The sequence below is a fragment of the Argiope bruennichi genome, chromosome 7 (assembly GCF_947563725.1).
Source record: "Argiope bruennichi chromosome 7, qqArgBrue1.1, whole genome shotgun sequence".
NCBI classification, from domain to species: Eukaryota; Metazoa; Arthropoda; class Arachnida; order Araneae; family Araneidae; genus Argiope; species Argiope bruennichi.
In genome coordinates this window covers 38,288,033-38,315,105 of record NC_079157.1, presented here as the reverse complement: position 1 = coordinate 38,315,105, position 27,073 = coordinate 38,288,033, and the positions used below count along the sequence as shown (strand labels likewise).

Below are 27,073 nucleotides of genomic sequence, written 5' to 3'. Positions count from 1 at the left end.
CCACCACTTTGAGTGACACCACTTGCGTGTTATTGGGTTCACATTCTTTTGTATATATGTGAACACAATAAGCAAAAAATACAACTAATTATAAAGATGAAATTTCATTTGTCATCATTATGCATCAAAATGATTATAGTGCACATAAGAGTGAGAGGATTTGAACAAAAGAAGTGCTATTATTGGATTCACCACAAAGTAACAAGACAGACATCTCATAATGATATAATTACAAGATTTTGCTTATTTTTAGCTTTTTTTGTTTGTTTTAAGAAAGCATAACGTTTTCCACCACTTTGAGTGACACCACTTACGTGTTATTGTGTTCACATTCTTTTGTATATATGTGAACACAATAAGCAAAAAATACAACTAATTATAAAGATGAAATTTCATTTGTCATCATTATGCATCAAAATGATTATAGTGCACATAAGAGTGAGAGGATTTGAACAAAAGAAGTGCTATTATTGGATTCACCACAAAGTAACAAGACAGACATCTCATAATGATATAATTACAAGATTTTGCTTATTTTTAGCTTTTTTTGTTTGTTTTAAGAAAGCATAAAGTTTTCCACCACTTTGAGTGACACCACTTACGTGTTATTGTGTTCACATTCTTTTGTATATATGTGAACACAATAAGCAAAAAATACAACTAATTATAAAGATGAAATTTCATTTGTCATCATTATGCATCAAAATCTTAGATCTACAGCAAATTTTAGATTAAAACTCTCTAAAAAATATGCAGATTCCTGAACATGTTATACGTGATTCTCAATGCACTAGAAATGAAAGCTTGATTTTTTGGGCCGCGATAGCCTGGTTGGTAGAGCACTGGATTCGCGTCCCTTAGGTTGCGAGTTCGAACCCAGCCGGCCGAAGATTTCGTGCTTGATGGCTGACGCGCGTAAAATCTGTCGTGGTCACAAAGTCCTCCATGTCGAGAGTAATACCACTGAGGGTACTGGATCAGGGGTGATCGTTCTGTGATTCAGGTCTTTGAATGAAAATGTGGGAATGAAATCCGCCCCGTAAAAAGGGTAGTGACGTGTGTGTAGCAAAAGTCGTTCTCTTGGCCCTAGATGGCGCTATTTTAGAAACAAGAGGCACTCCCCCTAAGGATTAAATCAGCTGTCTTCGAACAGCGGGCTTGTCCATGGCAAGTGCCATAAGAAACAACAACAGAAATGAAGAATATTTAAAGAGTTTTACAGCATGTGTTTACGTTCATTTTATTTTTTTAGTTATTTTATTTATAGAATAAATAAATATAATTGATACTAAACACTTTTTTTTTACTGTTGATAGGTTGCCAGTAGTTTTGCCAAAAATTATAATACATAAGTTCCATTAGGGCATTCATTAATTTCTCACTGCCATTCTAACCAACAAAATGATCAGAACAATCATCATTAAAAAGAAACTCTTTTTTTTTTAATTTTAAGATGATTGTATTAGAAGTAAAACTCGAATTAATTTGGCCGAAAAATTTTTAAATCATGAAATATTTGTACACCAAAAACCCAACAACAAAATAGATAATTTTGGACCTTTTCGTTATGAATATCACTCCATAACTTTTGGTTGAACAATCTTCAGACACTTTGAATTTTATAATATCCTTATTAAAGAATAATGAGCATTATCACATAGTCCCAAATCAAGAAACTCTAATATCTTCTTTATCTAAACGATGATTGAATAGAAGTAGAGTGAATCCCTAATTGTAATGATTCTAATAGCGAAGGCCTTATGTTCAGGGTACTAGTGATAATTCTAGAAGTTCAATACCTTCAGTTAAAAAAAAATTTCTTGTCATTCCCCTTAACCCCCCGGGGGGCACCTCGAAATAAAGATGAGATGCTTCCGGCATGGTGGTTGGATCTCGCCACCCTGGAGGGTACACTAATAGGTGGGGGATTTGGCTCCTCCCATCGATGATGGGACGTACTTCCTTCGGGGAGGGTTGTACCGTGGCCGGTGACGGCCCTTAGGACTCAACCACAGTTCCGGCCAATGTTGCTGTTGTGGTGGTCCGGTCAATAATTTTATGATTTAAATCCGTGTGCCTTCATGGCGGGTCGGAGAGTTAGATGGCTGACTTATCATCCACCTTTCAGTAGTTTAATCTTAACTTCGTCCTTTTTTACTTTCTTGTATGAGTAGTATATAGTAAATCCAGTAATCATCAAAAAATTCGAACACACCCCATGTTTTAGGCCCCCCTGAGACCAAAAATCACATTTTTGGTACTATTCTTGAGTGTATGTGACAAAGATAAGCTCCGAAATGCTGTGAGCTGAACGGTTGAAATTTGGTATACGGTATTTATACCAAATTTGTGGATTTCTGTCAAATTTTGAGCAAAATCCCTTTAGAGGAAGTCCAGATGTTCAAATATAAATTAGCACAATAATTACAAAACGGAAAGGTATAGACAGATATAATTCGGTGCATAGATTTAACATCTATCGTGTAGACAATTGTCAAAGTTTGAGCCAAATCTAACAATAAGTCTGTCGGTCTGTACTTCGTGAAACATATAAACGCGACAATTTAAAATAATCAATTAATATTATATCGGGACTTAAATATATCAAATTTCATATGGGATTTTGTGACCACAAGTGCAGTTTTGTGCCAAATGTTTATTTCAATTGATTGAGAAAAACGTGTCTAAAACATAAATTCGATATTTGGATGCCCCAAACGCTTATTAAATATTAAATGCCAAATAACTCGCCAAGGATCACACGACAGATTCAGTAAAAATGCTAAATTCGTGCCAAAAGTTAATATTTCGTAACTATTGCACGCCAATGCCATGTAAGGCGTTATCTGACATGAATGTTTATTAGAGAATATACGAGAATTTTTCGGGGAAACTACTCCCGCAAAAATCATCATTTGTTCCATATTGATAATCAAACATTTTAACCGTGTTGTTTGACATCAGCGTCTACAAGGTTATTTTTGATAAAACTGCCAAGAACCTTTGGTCCAGACAAAATAATCAGTGGAATCCGAAGAAAGATGTGTGCGAAAAATTTGCAATTTCATCTCCTTTATAAAAACATTAAAGTATATATTTATTCTAAAAGAAATCAAAATCATAGAATGAAAGATATTTTCAAGAATACAAATAAAGCAAAATGGCACGGAGTCGTAAGTGAAAAATATCAACTTATTTTTACTGCTTATCAGAACCCCGTGTGCCATCTATGTATTGTCGTCAATTTATTGAATATATTTTTTAATACATCTTATAAGAAATAGTAGTAAACTTTTTATTTTTCGAATTGTTATTTTTAGAATATTTTAAAAGATGACAACATCCGGTGTTTAAATCTCAGAATTAAAATATATTTTAAGAAGTAAATGCTAAACATTATAGTCAATCCCCTAATAGAAGTATACCGTACTGGGATCCGTCCAAAGTATACTGAGGTTTACAGATTTTCAGTTTAGTTTGCCTTTTTAAAGCAACACCAGGGCTATTTTGGGAGAGACGTCGCAATTTTAAACTGCGTTCAGATGACAAAGACGACACCTGAGTTGGCACGAATTTAAAGTGCACCTTACCCACTTACAAGGCAGTTTTTGGGTGGAATCGGGTCTCGAACCTGAAATCCTCCAGTTCCGAAACCGAGACCTTAGCACCAGGTCACCGCAGCCGCTATAGCGTTTCAGAAAACAGCAAAGGTTTATTCAAATATATATTACATTACTATCGCTATCATATTATTATAGTTTTGCACATATTCCCCTCCCCTCCTTCCCCTAAAAAATGGCCGAGGTTGCCTGTTGGTAAGGTTTTGGCTTCGGTATTTTGATGAACTGAAATAGTAAAATGCTCAATTGCAAATAGCACTCCAAAAAGTTGGTTTAAATACATCATGTGTAAAAAAATGCACCAATGAAATTTAATTTTAAACAAAATAAAAATTTTTTGAGGCACCCACCTTTTTTTGGAATAATAAGATAATATAAAATTTTCAAGTAATTATTGATCAGGAACTATAATAATGTTCCCAACTGGTTGCGGTGGCTTGGTGGTAGGGTTTCGGAACCAGAGGGTTTCAGGTTCGAGACCCGGTTCCACCAAAGATCCGTCTTGTAAACGGGTTTGGTGCATGTTGAATCCGTCGGGGACAAACGCCCCCCCCCCCCGTTGGTGTGGTGTGGAAGTTTGGAGGAGGATGCCAGCTCAGGTGTCTCCCTCGTCATTTGACCACGGTTTAAAATAACGAGGTCAACAGGATGTTAAAGCAGGACGTTAATATAACTCAATTCACTTGCCCTCCCCCCCCCTCCGCCAAAAAAAAAAGAAAAAATTAATATTCAAAAATTTTTGCAATAGTGAGAAACTTTAGAAAATATACAGGTTTTTCGTTACACAACATAAACTTAATTCAAACCTAATAAATTCATTTTCTAAATTTTGAAACATAGATAATTCTAAAAATATCAGAAAGAGAAATAAATAAATAATTATTAAAATAAAGTTAACTGTACTGAATTAAGCTGACTAAATTAGCTCAGCGAAATTAAATTTAACAAACCTGATTTCAAAAGAAATGTATAAATAAATTGATTTTAATTAAATCAAAATAAAATAAATAAATGCATAAAATGCATTTACAAGTGAAAGAACATTAGAAAATCATGACACCTTATTTTTAAATGTAATGTTAACATGTTTCTTTTTTCCTTTATATTCATATACGTAAATATACGTTGACAAAAATGATTCCATGAATTTTATTTTTATAATCGATATAATTTCACCAAAATTGGTTCAGGGTTACTGTCTTTGACCCGCTTTCGCTACAAAGTAAATAAATGCCGAAACATAAAGAAAAAAAAAATATAATTCAGATTCGGAAAGGAAAAAAAAGAAACTTCCCATCGTGCCTATCGAGATTATCTCATTTTCTGATAGCAGGAAGCTTTAAAAAATCAGATGGATCAATTTCTTCCGAGAATCTTTCGGAATCATTCGAACATGGATCTCAGACCTGCTTGGATGAAAGGGCTCGCTCCCGAAATGGTTCTGGTGGCAGAAACTGAATTGGGTGAGACCCCTGAAAAGAGAGCAGAAGCATTGGAGGAATTGAAATTGCTAATAAAAGGCAAGTACTAATACTTTTTAACTGAATTGAGATTTCAATTTTTGTTCAGTTGCGTGTTCCCGGCAATATTACAACAGTTTATATTTAGGGATTCAATAATGAATTAATCATATATTTTTAATCAAATTTTGACTACATTCGAAACTTATCATTTGATTTTAAATTTTTGAAAACCATTCCGTAATATTTTTACTAATGAATCATAAAATATGTACAAATAAACTGGTAGAAAAAAAGTAGTTCCTAGTATTAAAAAAGACCTACTTTTTAACAAAATATCATAAAATAATTTTACTGTCTTACATGTTTCTTAATTAAAACAAGAATATCAGTTTATGAGATTTTTAAAAGTAGGAAAAGAACGAATTTCCTCTTTAATTTAATAATATTTAATATATTAGTGCTTCAATATTTGTTCATAAAGTATGAAAAGATTTCAAAGAATATTTTGGGTCTAAATTTGTCATGAAGAAACATGAAAAGTACCATCAATAGTTGTTCCTGATGTTATTCATCTATTTTAAATCTTTTCTTTAAGCGTTTTTCCAAAATTCTGCAATTGTATTCTGGCAACAGCTCTTAGTATGTACTCGTGATCCTCGCAATAAAAATTATTTTATTTGCTCGCAAAATATTTACTTTAATTAATATAAGTAATAATATTTTCGTATGAATTTAACTTGTGTTTTCGTTGATTGCGTTTTTGTGTCACGATTGACTTTAGTTTTCTTTTAAGCATTTCTGACATGGTTACTCCCCATTTCTAGCTATTCAAAATTCTCAGTTATAATTTCACTTATTTATTGCTTCATAGCACAAGCAGCACTAGACTTTAACGTGATTAAATCTTTAATCTAGTAAAATGAAATTTAGAATATTTTAAATTAGATAAAAAATTTTGCCAACATTATTTTTTAAAAATTAGGAAAGTTTATTAATATGAACATATATACAATATATTTTTATAAATAATGTTATAATCCTGCAATTTTTAAAAATTGATATAAAAATATTGATAAATTTCTTAATGGTGTCAAAATAGTTGGTGATTTACACAGTTTTGTGAAATGGGAAAATAGTTTGAGGCAATTCCATAATAATTATGTCAATAATTTATAAGAAAAATGTTTTCAATAGAACTCAGTTAGAATTTTAATAAATATAAAACCAACGGGAACGATCGCAAAAAAAAAACTTCTCGCAAACTCTGTAATAAGGTGCTATCCCAGAAAGCGCCTTATATGGTGTTGGCATTCAGTAGTTAAGAAATATCAATCTTTGGCGGGAATATATTAGTTTATATATGGCGATTAATCCCTGGCATACTGTCAATGGTATCCGAAAATCCAATTTGTTCTTTCAACGCGTTTTTCTCAATCAATTAAAACAAAAATTTGTCTACACTCGTACTCACCAAATCCCATACCATATTTGATATATTTAAATCATTGCTTTTTTGAGTTATCGTGTTTACATATTTCTGAAAGTACAGACCGATAGACAGTCAAACCTTCTCGGATTTGGTACAAAATTTGATAGGTGTCTTCACTATAGATGTTAAATCTGCATACCGAATTTCATCTGTCTAGCTCTCTTTGTTTTGTATTTATCGTGTTAACTTATATTCGAATAGTCGGAAGGGCAGACTTCCTCTGAAAGGACGTTGCAAAACATTTGATATATATTTGCAAATTTGGTGCAAAGGCCATGTACCAAATTTCATACGTCTAGCTCAAAGCATTTTTGAGTTATCTTTGTCACTGATAGACAGACGGACATTTTCTAAAAATGTATTTTTCGAGCGCATAATTTCGAATTCGAATTTTTTGACGATTATTATATTTTCTCTGTACATCGCATATGAGAAAGTAAAAAAAAACTATAGACAAATAATAAAAAGACTATGTAATTTAAATCTTCGGTTGCGTAATTCTTTAAAACCACTATTTAGAAGCGATGTTTGCAAATAAGTTCAAATATTTTTCAATGAAATTGAACTGATACTATATGTTACACGATAATAATATAATATAATAAAAGCCTGTAATCGTAAAAATAAACGCTCCATACTGAGAAAAACGCGTAATGCTACAGAAAATGGACTGATTGCCAACCCACGGAAACCGCGGGATACGAAGCTGGAGGGTTAATTCACACAGATAAAAGCTATAGATTAGTTGGAAACGCGCGACTAAATAACATTATACATTTTGTATATACCTTTTAGTACTAGATAGGCTGTATATTTTAAATTCCTTAATTTTTAATTTAAATTCTTTAATCCTTCCCCTTAAATTTTAAATAAACAAAAACTGAAACTTTCATTTGTAGTCTAACATGGATTAAATGAAAGAATGTATTTTAACGCAAACTATATCAATTAAACGCTATTATATCAAGATTATGTAATGTAACAGTTTCTGAAGTTTAAAACCTCCAGTTGAATAACATCTTATACAGCATTATAAGTATTCTGCTTACATATAAGTTTTGCTTTCTCTTTTTCTTTACTAATATTAATGGAAATGTGTAGCCACTCTGAAAGCATCATTAAGGTATCTGTCTACGTTTAAAAAGCAGTTTTTGGTGAACATTCACAACTTTTTATTGCTTTATTTTAAAACTCATTTATTTGGGTTTCAAAATCTGTGTTTGTTTTAATTCTAGGATAAATAGAAACCGAGATATATGATGTTTTATAAACCACTGTAGCTGAAAACGAAACCTGAAGTAGTCGAATGTTTTCAAACATTTAATCAAATATACATCTCCTTGATTTATAATTTATGTTATAATATATTCTATCAGTAAGCTAAGCGTATTAGAATACGTTTTGAGTAATTTTTATGCCTAAAGGATTGTCAATTACATCTGTTTTTGGACATTGTTTATGTTTACAAAGCATTTTTAGTACAACACAAATGAAAACTTTAAATGAATTTTCGGAAAAACTTGGATTTTGTAAAAAGTTTCATACGAAAAACATGATATCTTAAAAAAGCTATTAATATATTACCTGGAAATTTTGCATATATGTTACCTTTAGTGTGCCAAAGGCAATGAACTAGGGATATAACTTTGAACTGAGTAGTTTTTCTTTTAGAGTTGCCTAATGTCATTTTCAACAATGGATTTTGTGAAATTTTCAACATAGAAATACTCGATTAGCTATAACTTTTTTGATTTATTAATTCTAGTTCATTTCCTTCACCACAGATGTAAGTAAGTTGTGTATAAAAATAATTGGAATAAATGCAAAAGAATTTTTTTGTAGAGTGTTTCGCTTTTTGTTGCAATTTTCACTATTTTTTTTTTTACCCAAATTGACGCATTTAACAGAAACTCAATTGGCACAGAATTTTCTGATCAATATTTTTCATTATTTGCGATCAAACTGGTCCAGAAAATGAACTGAAATAGCTCATAGAGGGAATTTTCAAGAATTTGTCTCCGTAGGTAGGCAAATACCTTAAGAAAGAATTACCTTTTTAATAAAAATATAGTGTATAAAAATTTTTCATTTGAATTTTTAGTAAATTTAAAATTAAACTGTATTCTGGCTTTCTCCTACAATAACTTTAGAAAATAAAATAAAATTATTATTATTACTCTTACATCGTTTTAAAATTTACAAAAATCTTCTTTTTAGCAATTTGATTTCATTTTGCGCCCAAATTTTTAAAAATTTTTAGCCATTTTTTAAAAATATATTTTTTGTATAAATTTATCAGGATTTCCTTATTGTATTGAAATTCTAACAGTTTATATAGTTTGATTAGATATTTAATTGTATTATTTTCTTAAAATTGTTTAAAATAAACGAAAAACATATTCTGCTTAATATCGGTGTGGGTTTGTTTGAGGAATTAGAAAAAGAAGTAATACGAAAATTAGATCACCCAAATAAGCATATTCTTTAATAGAACTATGATATCATGGGACATGGCTTCAATAAGAAGGTTCATGAACACGATAAATAAAAAAAAAATATATCAAACTGTTAAAAATGTTATGATTCTGATTATGTCACAATTTTGAGGTCAAGTATATCTTTTCGAAGGGTCAGTATTCCGAGCGCTCATCTTTTCGCGTTTCAGTATTTCGAGACGACCACTTTTTGACGATTCTATCTCATTAAGGGGAGAAACGCGAAAAGATGAGCGCATTTCCGGAATTTTTCGTCATTCTTTGACCTTGATTTTCGCTCTATGAGATACTTTTTTGTTCATCCCCCCCACGTGTATCTGAATATCGTGTCGTTTCTGACCGTATTATTTTAATTCAGTCTGCGAGTAATCCGAGTTTATTTTATTGTTAAATGCGAACATCTCATCCTTTCCTCTTTCCTCTCACCCCTATTTTGACGAATTAAACCCATCCTAACGCATGCTCAAAAGACCGTAGGATTTTAGAACCCGTTTTCAAACAATATGTATGAAACATTTAATAGAAACTAAGCATAGCCAATATTGTCGGAGAATCAGTTGGCCACCAAAGGCGGCTATGAGATAATAAAATGGGATGTTGACTGCAAAAATAAAATAAAAGATCAGCAATCATTGCACATGAATATTAACAATTAAAATCAACGAAAGTGTCTTTTAAAAAAGAATTATAAATTTTAACTAATTAATAAATAAATCTTAAAAAAACAAGATTTTTTAAAGTAATCATGCCTTATGCATTAGGTCACAGACATCTTGTTATCTAAATATTAGGAAAGTTTAAGATAAACACAAAAAATTTTTTTAATAAAAATAACTGAAAAAAAATACTATTAAAGAAAGATCCTGACAAATTTGTATTACTTTATATGATTAACCATGGAACAAGAAGTTCAAGTAACACTAAAATTAATAAAATCTACTTTTAAATAGTCCCTATCATTAATTTTAAATACTGCTTTATTTAACATCAGGAAATACTTCAAGGCGCATGAAATCACATATTTAAAATCGATAAAATAAGTTTTACTTTTCTGAAAATTACAAACCTTGTAAATAAATATAAAAGATTTTCTTTTTATTTTTAAAAAATGAAATGATTATGATACAGAATAGGATAAATAACAAAAATACCTTCAAAAAGCAGAGAATTAAATACTTAAAATCGAATAAATCATTCGCAGTAAGTTATATAATAATAACTTTTAAGTCAAAATCATTTGGAATATTCTGAATTTGGATAATTCTGATTTTTTTTACTTTCTCTTATACGCATAATTGTCTAAAAATTCGAACTCAAGATTTTGATTAATATTTTTCCTTGATCGTTCTCTGAATCCGGAAAACAAAATTTTCGTACTATGCCTGTCTGTCTATGAGTGAATGCGATAAATCAAAAACACATTAAGCTAGCCGGCTGAAATTTCGTATAAGGAACCAAGAGCTAATTTTTAAATTTCTGCTAGATTTTGAATGAAATCCTTTCACAAGAAGCCTTTTTGTCTTGCTATTCAACCACATAACATAGCATAATTCCATCCTGTGCTCTCGGTGCCTATAACACTATCTAACCAGTTGGATGAGTCCAAGATGGAAGGAAAAAAAGAAAAAAAAGAGGATAAAAGAAAGAAAGAGACGGCAAACCATCCAGGGATCTTCAGAGAGAATCCCATCGGTGTCAAATCCTACACGACTGTATTTAATGTTTTGGCGAATTAATAACTAAATGGAGGGAAGAAAAAATCTAAAAACAAATGGTGATAATGGATTGAACTTACAGGGAAATGAGATTACTAATTAAAAAGGAAAAAAGGGAAAAAAAATGATAAATTACATTGTGAACATCTGTATGACATGTATAAGCATATAAACAAACATTGTAGAGTCAGAAATCTGTAGCGTCCGTTTTGGTCCTGTGATTTGGATTTCCTTCGTGAGAACTGCACTTCCTGAGGGAATAATTTCGGCTGATTTTGACAAGTGGCATTTTGGTCTCGGCTATTGTGTAATCTTGAAGAGGTCTTGGTATTTATGAATATGATTTACTATGAAGTGGATGTTGCCTCATGAAAGGGTATTCGATACATCTCTTCTGTACCATTCTTCCTCGAGACTTGTTTTTGGCTTTCTCATGTGCCATGAGAGAGTCAGAAAGCATTCGGTGGCACAGTGAATTGGGGATCCAATCTCCCCACAGCTCCAGCAAAGAGAGTTGGCCAGATGGAATCTGTGTAGGTATGTCGAGAAATGGGCCGTGTCCAGTGAAAAAAAAGGACATCCGCTCTGTTTCACTTGGGCTCGTATAGAGAAACTTTCGGTATTATGTTGAATGTGGACCGGCCTGTTTCGCCTTCTTCCCATTCCTTTTGTCATCTTGTCATCATCTCGTACGAAAACGCAAAGAGCGTGGTAGATAAAATTTGGAATACAGATTTAGCATTTAAAATTTAGATATTTATTAAATTTTCAACTAAATCCGTCAAACAATTCGTCTTATATCAGTCTGTACTTCAGCATGCATGTAAAAAGCAATTGTCAAAAGCACAGCGCCTTGAAACAACAATTATTATTTTTTATGTCATTCTTCTTTATTTTATCTTTTGACTAAAAACGTGATTTCGAGCCACATTTTTGTGTCAATCGGCCGACAAAAAGGAGTCCAAAATACACAGTATTGCGACAGAAAAAATGCTAGATTAACGCGAAAGATCTGTATTTCGTAACTCTCGATAACTAATGCCAAGCAAGTTGCTCGAGACCTTACTCAAGGTCCACAATTTTATGAGGAGAAAGACATATAAGAGCTTTATTGGAGAGTATACAAGAAATACCTCTCCCGCTGGTTTATTTTTATTAAGAGTTTTTGTAAGTCTAAAGTAAGTTAAATATATAAATTAGATTTAGTAGAATCACACATACGCACTCATACGCTCACATATATTTTTAATATTAGTAAAAAGTTATAAACCCTGAGTGCATGTTTAGATAATATTGTGCGCAAGTCTTCATCTATACATAATATAAAATGAAGTTTCCTGAAAGCGTCTGTTTGAAAGAGATAAACTCGAGAAATACTTGATTGATATTGGAGATATTTGTATCATTTTGTAGGGCGTTTATTGGGGAAGATTTTAGTATATTGAAGTCATATCAAAAAGGAGTTTTATAATTGCGATTTTAATTATTTTCCTACTACGATTCGTGCATGCGTGTGTGCTAAAATAAAGCAGAAGTATCCGTGCTTTGCACGTTCGAAAACCTCAAACTACGCATGCGCAAACAGCAAGAGCTGTGGTATGCATAGGCGATATATATATATATATATATATTACATCTGATTTTAAACAGCGATTCAAAACATACTATGCCTCCCAAAAAGAAAATCAACCTTAACCGGAACACATTAAATGCTAAAAAGCTTCGTTTGTTGCGCGATAATGAAAATGCCGATGGAAGAAACGTTCGGTTAGCAAATATCATAGACAGAATGTCCACATTTAGGGAAGGAGAGTCTTCAGTTGAGCGAAGTAACCGTCTCTCTTTAAATCGCACTGCTATTGAATTACAGAGACAGAAGGAATGAGACTTAAGTTTAAAACTAATTTTCCGTCTTGGATGTTACACCACTGGCAACGCTGTTCGGTTACTGCTAGTAATAATTAAATGCCTTATAAAATGTGCATATTTACAAAGTTACTAAAATAAATGATTAGTAGGCTGATTAAATTAAAAATGTGTTGAATTGTGTCGCTAAATTGAGTCAAATAAAAAAGGTGTCTCATTATATGTGCCACAAAATATCTAATTTCACCACTGCCCATAAACAAACAAAAAATGTGACATTTTAAACATCTAATGCTATGCATATGCATATGATACTATGCATGATGCATCTAATGTCATGCATATGCATATGATACTATGCATGATGCATCTAATGTCATGCATATGCATATGATACTATGCATGATGCATCTAATGCCATGCATATGCATATGATACTATGCATGATGCATCTAATGTCATGCATATGCATCGAACTATTGGAATTAGTTCATCTACAAGAGATGAAATGTGAAAATTACAGTGATGACTAGGGGTTAAAAATTTCCTATTGAAGTGTTTTGATGCATTTTTTTTTTACTTTTCAAGCATAAAGCACAAGGAAATTATGAACCGGTTTTAATAAACATGAATTGTATTGCTCTTGAGAAGCAGAAAGTTTAACAGAATAAACAGTCGATTTTCGGCCTATTTTACAATATTTATGCACCATGACACAGAGAAAAATATCGTTTGTTGTTTGTTTCTTATGGCACTTGCCACTGACAAGCCCGCTGTTACGAAGACAGCGATTTAAGCCTGAGGGGGACGTCTCTTATTTTTTATAGCAGCGCCAACTAGGGCCAAGAGTACGACTTTGCCACTCACGCTTGCACAACCCCTTTTTACAGGAGGGCACATTCACACATCTCACAGATAGAACAACAGAAGAACAACCATGCGCAAACCGGGACTCGAACCCGGGACGCCCAGATCACGGAGAAGACGCGCTACCCCTATGCCAGGACGCCGGCGAGAAAAATCTCACAATTTTATTATTTCCTTACATAAAGAAGGTATTATAATTATCAAAAATAATAAGTTATGTAATTATCAAAAAATACAGACTAGAAAGTTTAGCGAATTAAAAAATTTTAGACCTCTCTCTATGAGTTCGAAAAACACATTTTTGGCTTTATGCTTCTCCGTCCGGCTGTCTATGATTACTCAAAACATTTTAAGCTAGACAAGTAAAATTTGGTATAAGGTCTTTACACCAAATTTGTAGATCTCTGTCAAATTTTGAGAAAATTCCATTAATAGGAAGTCTGTCCGGCTGTTCCAACCTAAGTTAACACGATAATTACAAAACTTAGAAAGTTTGACGGATAAGATTTGGTACAAAGATTTAACACCTGTAGTGTAGATAACTTTTAAATTTTGAGCTGAATCGGAGAAGAGATTGACCATCAGCCAGTCTGTACTTTGAGAAAAACTAAAAAACACGATGATTGAAATATGTCAAATTTCGTATGTGATATTGTGACTACAATTGTAGCTGTGTGCCAAATTTTTTTTTTAATTAGTTGAGAAAAATTCGTCAGAAACAAAAATTCAATTTTCAGTTCCTATTAGCTGCATGTCTGAGATTAATTGCCAAAATTTGGCTTGATGACCACGTACCAAATTTTATCTATCTAGCTTAAATAGTTTTTGAATTATGATTCTTACTTACAGATTGAGAGGCAATTAATTTTTTAATGTGTTTTTGCGGCCTGAGGGAGGTTTAAAACGCGATTCGATAAAACTGAATTTTTTGACTATTACAATACCACTTCAATATTTTGTATACGAGAGAGTAAATAAATAAATAAAAATATAAATAAATAAATAAAAAGGGGAGAAATCACCGAATATCACGTGATAGAATCAGTAAAAATGTTACATTTATGCCAAAGATTTTCATTGTACATAAATGTTGTGCAAGGCGCCTTCAGTCTTACCCAATGTTAGCGATTTTGGAAGGGGGGGAGTGTTGGGGGGGTTATAATATTAGAGAATATAAAGCTTTGGTGGAGCCATTTTCATTGGTTTCTCTCATAGCATATTTTGCCAATTCGGAACTATTCTGGAGAACATACATGAAAATATTTTTTCCTGTAATATATTAATTATTTTTCGACCCAGTTAATTTAAGAGGTATTTGGGTACAACTTGATTTCTACGGCGATCGCGATAAACCGCCAAATCATCTAAAAAATAGCCATAGTAGCCAAACTAAAAGCAGCCATACACGCTTTGATGCGAGTAATTCTAGCTTGGCGTTATTCTTGGCGTCGTTTTAATAGCGGTCGCCGCGGAAATCAAAATTTACCGATATCTGATCACATTAGAAAATAAATTTCCTGCTTATCACCTGCCTTTCTTGAGAAATATTTTGATTATTTCTTCCTCTCTGATGAAAGATCTGCTGAACTTGGCGCTCCAGGCGCTTCTTTCTAAACCCACGTGTCTGACCATGCTGGAAGTGGCATTGACTTATCAAAAGTGTACACGCGTCTTCTGCTTGCACTCCTAGCGCTTCGATCACATTTTCTAGAGCTATCAGTGCACGTTTATCTCCTCTTGCGTGAACGACTGAATATATTCACTCTACAAAACTATGACCTTCATTTTAAAAATAAAAAAAAATCAGCAATACAGATAAGTTTGCTTTCGCCTTCACTGCATAAAGAAGGAAGCCACACACACACCCTCTGCACTAGAGTTTATTGACAACTTCGAACGCTTATCTCGTAACAATGGAACTTAATGAATTATCAGCTGAATTCTAAACAATGCAAAAAGCATAAAAAATAAAAGCAATAAATAGTTAATAATTACTTTAATTTACACAATTTCATTTCAAAAGACAGCTGATTAGTAGAGGATATTTTAATATTTTTTTCAATGTTAATCAATATAATGTACGCAGTCTAATATCGTGAAGATATCGTAACGGTGTTTTGCAAGGCGCTTTCTATGAGATACTTCTTTAAACCATTCAGAAATTTCAATACGACATAAGTGAAACAATATATTTAAGAACTTTTCATTCTAAGTTTACAGTAAAAAGATATCGTTATTGTTCTTTTCCAAAATCCATGCTTAGATTTTTCTGATGATTTTATTCTGCAAAGAAGGTGATACTCGGTGGATAAGAAGCGCGCGTTTTTGATGGCGTGTTTTCCTTTTAAATAATTTGTTCCTTTTTAATCCTACAAAAATGTTTTAATTCGAAACTTATTTGAAGACTTTTTTTGTATAACTAAATAAAACTAGCAGGACTGGTTTTTACAAAACTTTCTCTTATTTTTATACTTTATAATAAAGATGTTGTCTCAGGGAATATTTTGCACTGCATTGGTTAGTTAGAATAGTTAAGAAATATTAACCCTTGGCACGAATTTAACATTTTCAGTGCATCTATCATGTCAACGTTGGCCCGTTTTTTTTTTCGCGATTAACCCCTAGCATGCGGTTAAAAGTATAAGAAAATTAAACGTTTGTTTTAGATGTATTTTTTTTTCTTTCGATTAAAACAAAAAAAAATGACAACAAAGTTATACTTGCAATCAAAAACGGGCCTAAGAATTTTGATATATTTAAATCATTGCGTTTTTGAATTAGTTTAGTTTAGTTATGTTAACGTCCCATTGTAAAGCAACACTAGGGCTATTTTGGGACGGACCTCGTCATTTTGAACCGCAGTCAAATGACGAGGATGACACCTGAGCTGGTACCGCCCTCTCCACTCCACACCAGCAGAAGAACGTTTGGCATGACGGATTTAACGTGCAACAGACCCCCTTACACGACGGTTCATCGGTGGAATCGGGTCTCGAACCTGAAACCCTACGGTTCACAAGCCGAGACCTTACCACCAGGCCACCACGGCGCTGCGTTTTTAAATTATCGAGTTTACATGTTTCTGAAAGCATAGACCGATAGAAAATCATCCCTTTATTGGTTTTCGCTCAAAATTTGACAGGTGTCTACACTATATATGTTAAATCTGTGCACCAAATTTTATCTATCTAGCTCTCTTCTTTTTGCAAATATCGTATTGACTTATATTCGAACAGCCGGACAGGCAGACTTTTTCAATACGAAATTTTATCAAAACTCGATAGAAATTTGCAAATTTAGTGTAAAACCCATATACCAAATTTCACCTACCTAGCTCAAAGAATTTTTGAGCTTTATTATTGTCACAGACCGACGGACATTTTCCAAAAATGTATGTTTCGAACTCAGGGATTCGTCAAAATCTAGAATTTGAATTTTTGACGATTAGTATACTTTCTCTTTACTTCGCATATGAGAAAGTAGAAACTAGTGACAGAACTTTTAATCTATCTGTTGGAGAAAAAAAATTGGCAAGAAATTCATTACAAAAAATCTCATTATTTAAAAAAAAAAAAACTTAAAGAGCAGCAATAATATTTTTTAACACGAACTCAAATTATTGATTGGTGAATGTGTTACTTTTATATTTTAAGTTATAAGTTATATATATTACAATTTTTTTTTCAGTAAATTACCCCAGAAAAGCAAAAAATTTAAAAAATAAATAAATAAACATTTGAAAAATTTTAGATCTGGATTTGTATGCAAAAGTACATCTGAATTTCAAACTAAAAATATGTAAGCGCACCATAATTGAATATAGATTAAATGCAGAGAACTCAAGTATCGCATTATTTTGCCCCATATTCTCTTGAAAACTAAAATCTTTTTTCTTTCTTTTACATTTTTGGAGTCTTTTCAAAAAACAAGATTTTAACAAGGAAAAAAGTAAAGAGTTTATTAAGTATCTGAAACTAAAAGAAGTGTTTTATCCCTAGTCAATTCGGGGATTATTTCACTTGTTTACTAACATATCTAATTTTTTTTCCAGAATCTATAAACAAATGATGTTGAAAAGTTTGCAGATATCTGAAATATGTCAATAACACGGACCTAATGTCTCCAGATATTATACATTTGCCCTACATTTTCCGATAAGAGTCCTTCCCATATTTTCTCAGAATTTCCCTTATCATTTATTATATTTATAGAAATTGCTATATAGATAACATCTTGCACATAATAATAATTTTGTAACAAATATTGACAATTATAATTCTTATTTCATTTTATAACCGTAAAAAATCACTATCTACTACTTCTAAGACTAATATTCCATGTTTTGAAACTCGTATCTTAATTTTGAGCTGAAATTTGTTCACAAGACTGATCACTGAAATGTTTCAAGTATTCCTTAGTCTTGTTTGACTTAAACTACTTGTTTGAATACTATTACCAGATAACTTTTTTTAGTGCTTAAGAAATGAGTTTATGAAAAAAAATCCTAAAATTAGATAAAGTGAATTGTATGTCTTGTTCCAATAGCCATTTAGAATAAGGCTTATAATAATAGTTAAAGGTTTGAATAATTTTGAAGTTCCAAAAAAGTTTAAAAAATATCTTTCTTTAGCCAGAAACAGTTACCATTCGATTTTGAATCATGAATTGCAGATAGGTAGAATCAGAATCCACGTCATACTGAATTTATGCCATCAGAAATGTTATTTCATGTTGAAAATAATGGCTAATATACAATTCAAGAAACCTCTTATCATTTCGAATCAACATAACTAACTTCATATTGAAAATTATAATATCGTGAAATTCAAGAAACTCTAATCATACAAAATTATATTTATGTCTATACCAATAGTAAAATTCAAGAAAGTTCTTTTTATACTGAGCAATTTATATCATACAATTTATTTTGAAGCCTATATCAATGGTAAAATTGAGACTAGTTCATATCTAGTGCTGCACTTCTATTACCGTTTCATATTGAAAGCTATACCAATTGTTAAATTCAAGAAAGTTATTATCATACTGAACAATTTATGAAATATAATTTATTTTGAAGCCTATGCCATTGGTATAATTCAAACTAGCTCACATCATACCCCAATTATGTTACATGTTTCATATTGGTACTAATCGTAAAATTCAATAAAGTTCATATCATACTAAATTTACATCACTCAGATCAGACTGAAGTCTGTACCAATGGTGAAATTCAAAATAGCACTCACCACACCTCACTTATGTTACTGTTGCATATTAAAGCCTATACCAATTGTAAAATTCAAAATAACACTCATCATACTGAACTTATGTGACTGTTTCATATTGAAGCACTGAAGCCTACACCAATGTTAAAATTCAAAATAGTACTGCACTTATGTTACTGTTTCATACTGAAGCCTATACTAATAGTAAAATTCAAAATAACACTCATCATACTGCACTTATGTTACTGTTTCCTATTGAAGCCTATACCAATGGTAAAATTCAAAATAACACTCATCATACTGCACTTATGTTACTGTTTCCTATTGAAGCCTATACCAATGGTAAAATTCAAAATAACACTCATCATACTGCACTTCTGTTACTGTTTCCTATTGAAGCCTATACCAATGGTAAAATTCAAAATAACACTCATCATACTGCACTTATGTTACTGTTTCCTATTGAAGCCTATACCAATGGTAAAATTCAGAATAACACTCATCATACTGCACTTATGTTACTGTTTCATACTGAAGCCTATACAATGGTAAAATTCAAAATAACACTCATCATACTGCACTTATGTTACTGTTTCCTATTGAAGCCTATACCAATGGTAAAATTCAAAATAACACTCATCATACTGCACTTATGTTACTGTTTCATACTGAAGCCTATACTAATAGTAAAATTCAAAATAACACTCATCATACTGCACTTATGTTACTGTTTCATACTGAAGCCTATACTAATAGTAAAATTCAAAATAACACTCATCATACTGCACTTATGTTACTGTTTCCTATTGAAGCCTATACCAATGGTAAAATTCAGAATAACACTCATCATACTGCACTTATGTTACTGTTTCATACTGAAGCCTATACAATGGTAAAGTTCAAAATAACACTCATCATACTGCACTTATGTTACTGTTTCATACTGAAGCCTATACCAATGGTAAAATTCAAAATAACACTCATCATACTGCACTTATGTTACTGTTTCCTACTGAAGCCTATACTAATAGTAAAATTCAAAATAACACTCATCATACTGCACTTATGTTACTGTTTCCTATTGAAGCCTATACCAATGGTAAAATTCAAAATAACACTCATCATACTGCACTTATGTTACTGTTTCCTATTGAAGCCTATACCAATGGTAAAATTCAAAATAACACTCATCATACTGCACTTCTGTTACTGTTTCCTATTGAAGCCTATACCAATGGTAAAATTCAAAATAACACTCATCATACTGCACTTATGTTACTGTTTCCTATTGAAGCCTATACCAATGGTAAAATTCAGAATAACACTCATCATACTGCACTTATGTTACTGTTTCATACTGAAGCCTATACAATGGTAAAATTCAAAATAACACTCATCATACTGCACTTATGTTACTGTTTCCTATTGAAGCCTATACCAATGGTAAAATTCAAAATAACACTCATCATACTGCACTTATGTTACTGTTTCATACTGAAGCCTATACTAATAGTAAAATTCAAAATAACACTCATCATACTGCACTTATGTTACTGTTTCATACTGAAGCCTATACTAATAGTAAAATTCAAAATAACACTCATCATACTGCACTTATGTTACTGTTTCCTATTGAAGCCTATACCAATGGTAAAATTCAGAATAACACTCATCATACTGCACTTATGTTACTGTTTCATACTGAAGCCTATACAATGGTAAAATTCAAAATAACACTCATCATACTGCACTTATGTTACTGTTTCCTATTGAAGCCTATACCAATGGTAAAATTCAAAATAACACTCATCATACTGCACTTATGTTACTGTTTCATACTGAAGCCTATACTAATAGTAAAATTCAAAATAACACTCATCATACTGCACTTATGTTACCAATTTCGAGCTAAAGGCTATAGTAATTGTAAAATTTAATAAAGTTCATATCATACTGAATTTGCATCACTAAGGTCAGATCGAAGCCTATGCCAGTTGGAAAATTCAATCTTGCTCGCATCATTTTCCACGTATGATATTAATTTCATAATGAAAGCTGTTTCAGCTGAAAAATTAGAGAAATCTCTGGTCATATTTCCTTTGCATTACTACTTCATACTGTAGGTTATGCTGAAGAAAAATTTTTCTTGTGGCTCATTACCACGGACTAAGACTAGACCTTAAAAATAGCAATTGCATGAAATGATCCTTGATCCGAGCCAATGAAATTCACTCGAAATCGCGAGTCATCATGACGTCAGAAAGAAATAAAAAAAAAAAAAAACGGATTTGGCGGAAAACATGAGTATATGGTATTATTAAACTGAACTTAACATCAAATAATAATGGTACTAGTATTTTATATGAAATTCTGAAAAAATTCTGGTCCAGCCAAAGAATATGGGGTACAGTTCTAGAGACGGGTACCATTTGGCAATTTTCCGCCAAATTTTACTCGTCAAGCCCCGCGGACGTTGTAATCTTCAGAATTTTATTTCTCAATATTATGAATATTTTCAAGAGACGCTGGAGACTTTATCTTTAAAGTTTGGCGCCAAATTTGGCGGTACCCGTCCCTAGGATTTAGCCGAATATGGTTTAGATTTGTCAACCAAATCATTGGCCTAATTTGAGGAAGATAAGAGGAAAGATTTCAGTAAGCTTTTTAAAATAAGCCTTCTTTCTTTGCTGTCTCATTTTTTTTTATTAATGTTATGTTTCTATAAAGACGTCAACCCAATTAATTAACATTGTGATTTGTTAATTTTAAGAAAGGTTGGAGAAATTCAGAGAATATTTTTATTACTAATCTTATAAAATTTGACTTAATTTTTTGTTGTTTGTTTCTTATGGCACTTGCCACTGACAAGCCCTCTGTTACGAAGACAGCGATTTAAGCCTGAGGGGGAACGTCTCTTATTTTTTATAGCAGCGCCAACTAGGGCCAAGAGTACGACTTTGCCACTCAGGCATCATTCATTCGCTTGCACAACCCCTTTTTACAGGAGGGCACATTCACACATCTCACAGATAGAACAACAGAAGAAAAACCATGCCCAAACCGGGACTTGAACACGGGACGCCCAGATCACGGGGAAGACGCGCTACCCCTATGCCAGGACGCCGGCATTTAATTTTTTAGTGAAGCAATGTACTTAATAATTTCTTTGAAATTATTTCAATGAAAACTGTGCATAATTAATAATAATCTGTTTGTTTATCTCGTATTTTTATCTCTTTCTGACGTCAAGATGACGCGCGATTTCGCATGAATTTCATTGGCTCGGATCAAGTATCATTTCATCCAATTGCTATCTTTAAGGTCTAGTCGGAGTAAGCTTTGGGTGCTTCTATTCCCTCAGTGGGGTAGATGAATGCACCCAGCCCATCTTCAGCTTTATTTCATGCGCAAAAGAAAAAAAAATCAGGAAGACCATTGTAGAAGCTATCTCAGATACTATATATTACGCCATATTTCTATCACTATGAAATCCAATGGCAAACAGCATTCGTCTTGCTGGAATCTTACACCCCTCTTCCTTTGTTTCTTTCATCCTTAGCGTTCTGTTTTTAATATTTAAAATTTAGAAGCAAAAGGTTTCTATGACTCGTCATAAAACTTCAATAAAAATATATTTTTCGAAAAAATGCTTATCAGTTTGTGAAGACGAAGATTTAAGTTCAAAAACGAGATGAAGTAAACGATGAAAAAAATATGTGATTTTCAAAAATAACAGAGCAGATTTCTATAAAATCACAAATGAAATTCGACTGAGAAAGTTGGTAAAAGTGAATTTTAGTGTGCACCTAGCTGCGCCAACAATGCCAAGTCGCCAATAAAGATGGCGGACAAAATAAACAAATACTTCCGCGGAACAGTTACGGTTACTATTTCCCGCCATCTAATTAGAACTTTTTACTGATAAGTATTTTTTTTTTTTCATACTGCCCGGTGCCTTCTACAGATGCCTTCGGCATCTGTAGAAGGCACCGGGCCGGATTTTTTAACTTAAAAAAACATCCTACGGCTTCGCTAGCAGCAGGAGCGGGAACCTAGTAGCTTCGCTAGCACATTGAACATAAAGACTGTGTGGAAAACAGAAACAGTACATAACCAAGAGAAAAGAAAAAACGGAGAAATAAGCAATCGGAACATTCTCCATACAAAATTTCAAACAAACATACTTTCCCCACTTTCATCAACTTGTAAAAAAATATATTCCACTCACCTTCCATCCATTCTGCCGGTTCGATATCAAACCATTCTCAATACAACATTTCAAACAAGCATCCTTTCCTAATTTCATTAACTCGTAAAATATATATGTATACATATTTAACTCGCCCTTCAACCATTCTACAGGTTCGAAATAATCCCGACATAACAAATTATGAAGGGAACCAACCGTTATAACACCAAAAGAATTACGAGAACTGCGAAGAATTCCATTTGCAGCTGTCTTTGAAAGTGAGAATGAAGACGATTTTTTTAAAGCGAATACTGACAATTAAAAATTGCAAAAGAATAAATATTTTCTGTTCGTATTCACATTAAAAAAAGAAAGAAGAAAATAACTTTTAATTATAAGCTTAAATTTCTTTATTTAATAAATTTTAATTATAATAAAGAACAAAAGTAAAATCTTTAATCGATATTTTTTTAATACTTTTAATTTAACATTTTTCATAATTTAATTGTAGTTTAAGTACAACTCAACCATTGCAAAAAGTAGTAAACAAAACAGCAGTACGGTTGCTATAAGAGGGATCCGATGGGTTGCATATATTGGCGACAATCGGCTGGTGCACACTAATCTTCACTTAGGCCAGAAAGTTTTTGGTATTTGTCAATTGTAACGGTGACCAAAAAGGGCCAAAGAAAAATTTCACCAATTTGGCGATTTCTATTGTCAGACTGTACAGCATGTGATTCGAAGTTCAAAATTTTTCATAATGAATAAGAATGCACTTGAATATATTTTTATAATTTGGCGATATTTTTTCTTTCAGCTTTTTGGTCGCCGTTTTAACCGAATTGTACTAAGTTTTTTATGTCTGTCAAACCGTCTTCGTGTATAGGAAGCCTAAAACGTTCAGTCACCAGTGTGGTTGCATCTCAGTATAAAAGGTTTTCACCAATATTATATGCATATATCATTTTTTTTTTGCATAAAATCCGCCAACGAGTACATTAAATGTTTATATGCATATAAACATGTTTATATGCATATGTGTTGTTTATATGCATATAAACATGTTTATATGCATAAATTTTTTTACGCATATAAACATGTTTATATGCATATGTGCTGTTTATATGCATAAATGTTTATATGCATATAAACATGTTTATATGCATATAAACAACACATATGTATATATGCATATGTGCAAACATGTTTATATGCATATGTGCTGTTTATATGCATAAATGTTTATATGCATATAAACAGCACATATGCATATAAACATGTTTATATGCGTAAAAAAATTTATGCATATAAACAACACATATGCATATAAACATGTTTATATGCATATAAACAACACATATGCATATAAACATGTTTATATGCATATGTGTTGTTTATATGCATATATGTTGTTTATATGCATAAATGTTTATATGCATATGTGTTGTTTATATGCATAAATGTTTATATGCATATAAACATGTTTATATGCATATGTGTTGTTTATATGCATAAATGTTTATATGCATATAAACATGTTTATATGCATATGTGTTGTTTATATGCATATAAACATGTTTATATGCATATGTGTTGTTTATATGCATAAATTTTTTTATGCATATAAACATGTTTATATGCATATGTGCTGTTTATATTCATAAATGTTTATATGCATATAAACATGTTTATATGCATATGTGTTGTTTATATGCATATGTGTTGTTTATATGCATATGTGTTGTTTATATGCATATGTGTTGTTTATATGCATATGCGTTGTTTATATGCATATGTGTATTGACATTTACCCAATATCATTAGCAGTAAAATGTATAAAATTTGATATGAGGTCTTTAAATTGAAATAGGAAATCTGTATCATGTTTTAATGGACTCGGTTAAGAAAAATGTACCAAAATGTGTATTACATTCTCTTTATCACAACATGAAGCAAAATATAAAACCTTTACAAAAAAAAAAAAAAAAAACTACGAGTTACGACATTACTACGAGTTGGAATTTTATCTTTCCATGAATATGCGACTTTAATAACTCAAAAACCGAAAGATATTGACAAATGAAATTTAGAAATTAGTTAAAAAATCAAATTTGATGATGTCTATCAATGAAAAAAAATCAGAAATAGAATGTTTGATGAATATTATGGTACAGTTCTAGAGACGGGTACCATTTGGCGATTTCCCGCCAAATTTTTCTTGCCAAGCCCCTTGAACGCTGTAATCTTCAGAATTGTATTTCTCAATATTATGACAATATAGAGAAAATCTTGAAATTCCCCACGAAAAGCTACCACCATAAGAGAAATCGAAGAAAGTAAGAAAAAACTACGTTACAAGACTTGGGGAGCAGTAGAAATTAGAAATTCCCCGCGAAAAGCTGCACTTATACCTAATTGGTTGATATTCAAAGTCAATTCATAGCTGATTAGTTTATAATTACATCATCGACATCACCCCATTCTCTTCACAGGGTTGCCATATTGGCAACCCTGCCAGTAGAGAGGTTGCCATATTGGCAACTTTAGCTTTAAAATTTGGCTCCAAACTTGGCGGTACCCGTCTCTAGAATTTAGCCAATATTATTAGATATAGGGTTTTTATACCCTAATAAGCATTTGACACAGATTTTCAGGAAAAAAGACAATTTTGAAAAAAAAGCACATTTGATTTTGTCTTTTGTACGGCACAGATAAATAAAAGCGTCAAATTGTGTACGTGCATTGGAAACTGTAGAAAAAGTCCTATTTTAAGTCGCATCAAATAAACTGAAATTTTCAAAAATGCATTTCATATTAATCGTTTAATAACCTAAAAAAAATCTTCAATCTTGGTGAGCAAGCTGGTCGTCGCCAAAAGCTGTTAGTTCTATAGAAAGTCAAAGGATATAAATTCATCCTTTTAAAATGCACTCCAATTCCAGAAATATTATAAAGGAAATTGTAGAAGTATAAAGAAAAAAGTTCTCTCTTTCAAAATGTGAGCCGATTCATGAACGAATTTTCGGGAATTGTGGAAACATAAAAATGTGCCAAATTTGAGGAGTGTAATAAAGTCAAGGCACATAACTTGGCCGTTAAAAATGTGCGCCAAATCGTGGAAGTATAAAAGCGCGCCAAAATTGTGGTAAGTACAGCAAGAAAGCTTAGAACAGCGTCCACCTTTTAAGCGTTTCAAGCTTCTGTTCAAATCTTTATAAAGAATTTGAAATTATCTTTCGATAAATATACCCATATTTAACAATCTGCATTTTTTATAGAAGAAAGAAGCAAAGGCTTCTGCCCTTTGCAAGACGACGAGTTCTTGATTCGTTTTCTCCGAGCTAGGAAATATGATGTCGGCAAAGCCTTCACCACGTTGAAAAATTACTATATGTTCAAATCTGAATATTCCGGCGTCATTACCGATCTGACTCCCAGAGATCTGAAGAGAGTTTTAGAACTAGAACATGTTTTCGTATCGCCAAAAAGAGCGCCAGATGGAGAAGGACTTCTCATTGTATTCATAGGTAAGATGATAAGTAAGATTTTATTGATTGACGGATAAAGATACTTTCGTTTCAATTTAAATATATTTAAGTTATTATTATTATTTTAAAATTACCTTTCCTAAATGAGTTTTAAAGATTTTTTTTTATATATATATAATTTGATTTTCATAGCAATCGTGATAAACTGCCAAATCATATAAAGAAACAGCCAAAAGTAGCCAAACAAGAGCAACCATACATACTTTCACTTTCACCATGATAACTCTAGCTTGGCGTTATTCTTGGCGTCGTTTTAACGGCGGTCGACGTGGAAATCAAATTATACCCTTTTTTTAAATATTTAATTATATTAGCATCTGAATTTTGAAGCAAAGCAAAGGTAAACTGAATTGTTTTCAAACATCTCCAAACACCTGCACAACATTAGCAGGAAAATGTTTTATCTGCGAAGTCAGACATTCACCAAGTCCATTGCCTATTAAACATTATATAAGATGTATTAACTTCTTATGTATTTAGCTATTTGATTAAATCGTTTGCAGAGCAATTCTTTTTCTTAAAAAAAAAGGCACATCTAAATATTTATTAAACATTAAAAAACATATCATAACTTAACGCACACAACGTAACTT

At 31.9% G+C, this 27,073-nt stretch overlaps 1 protein-coding gene across 1 annotated transcript in view; it reads left to right on the top strand.

The window, feature by feature from the left end:
* Positions 1–4,990: 4,990 nt before the first annotated feature.
* Positions 4,991–27,073, top strand: part of LOC129976426 (alpha-tocopherol transfer protein-like) — a 42,052-nt gene continuing 19,969 nt past the window's right edge. The window contains exons 1-2 of the mRNA XM_056089986.1: positions 4,991–5,140; positions 26,211–26,459. Coding sequence (XP_055945961.1) covers positions 5,014–5,140; positions 26,211–26,459 — 376 coding nt within the window. The 5' untranslated portion in view covers positions 4,991–5,013. The remainder of the gene's footprint in view (positions 5,141–26,210; positions 26,460–27,073) is intronic.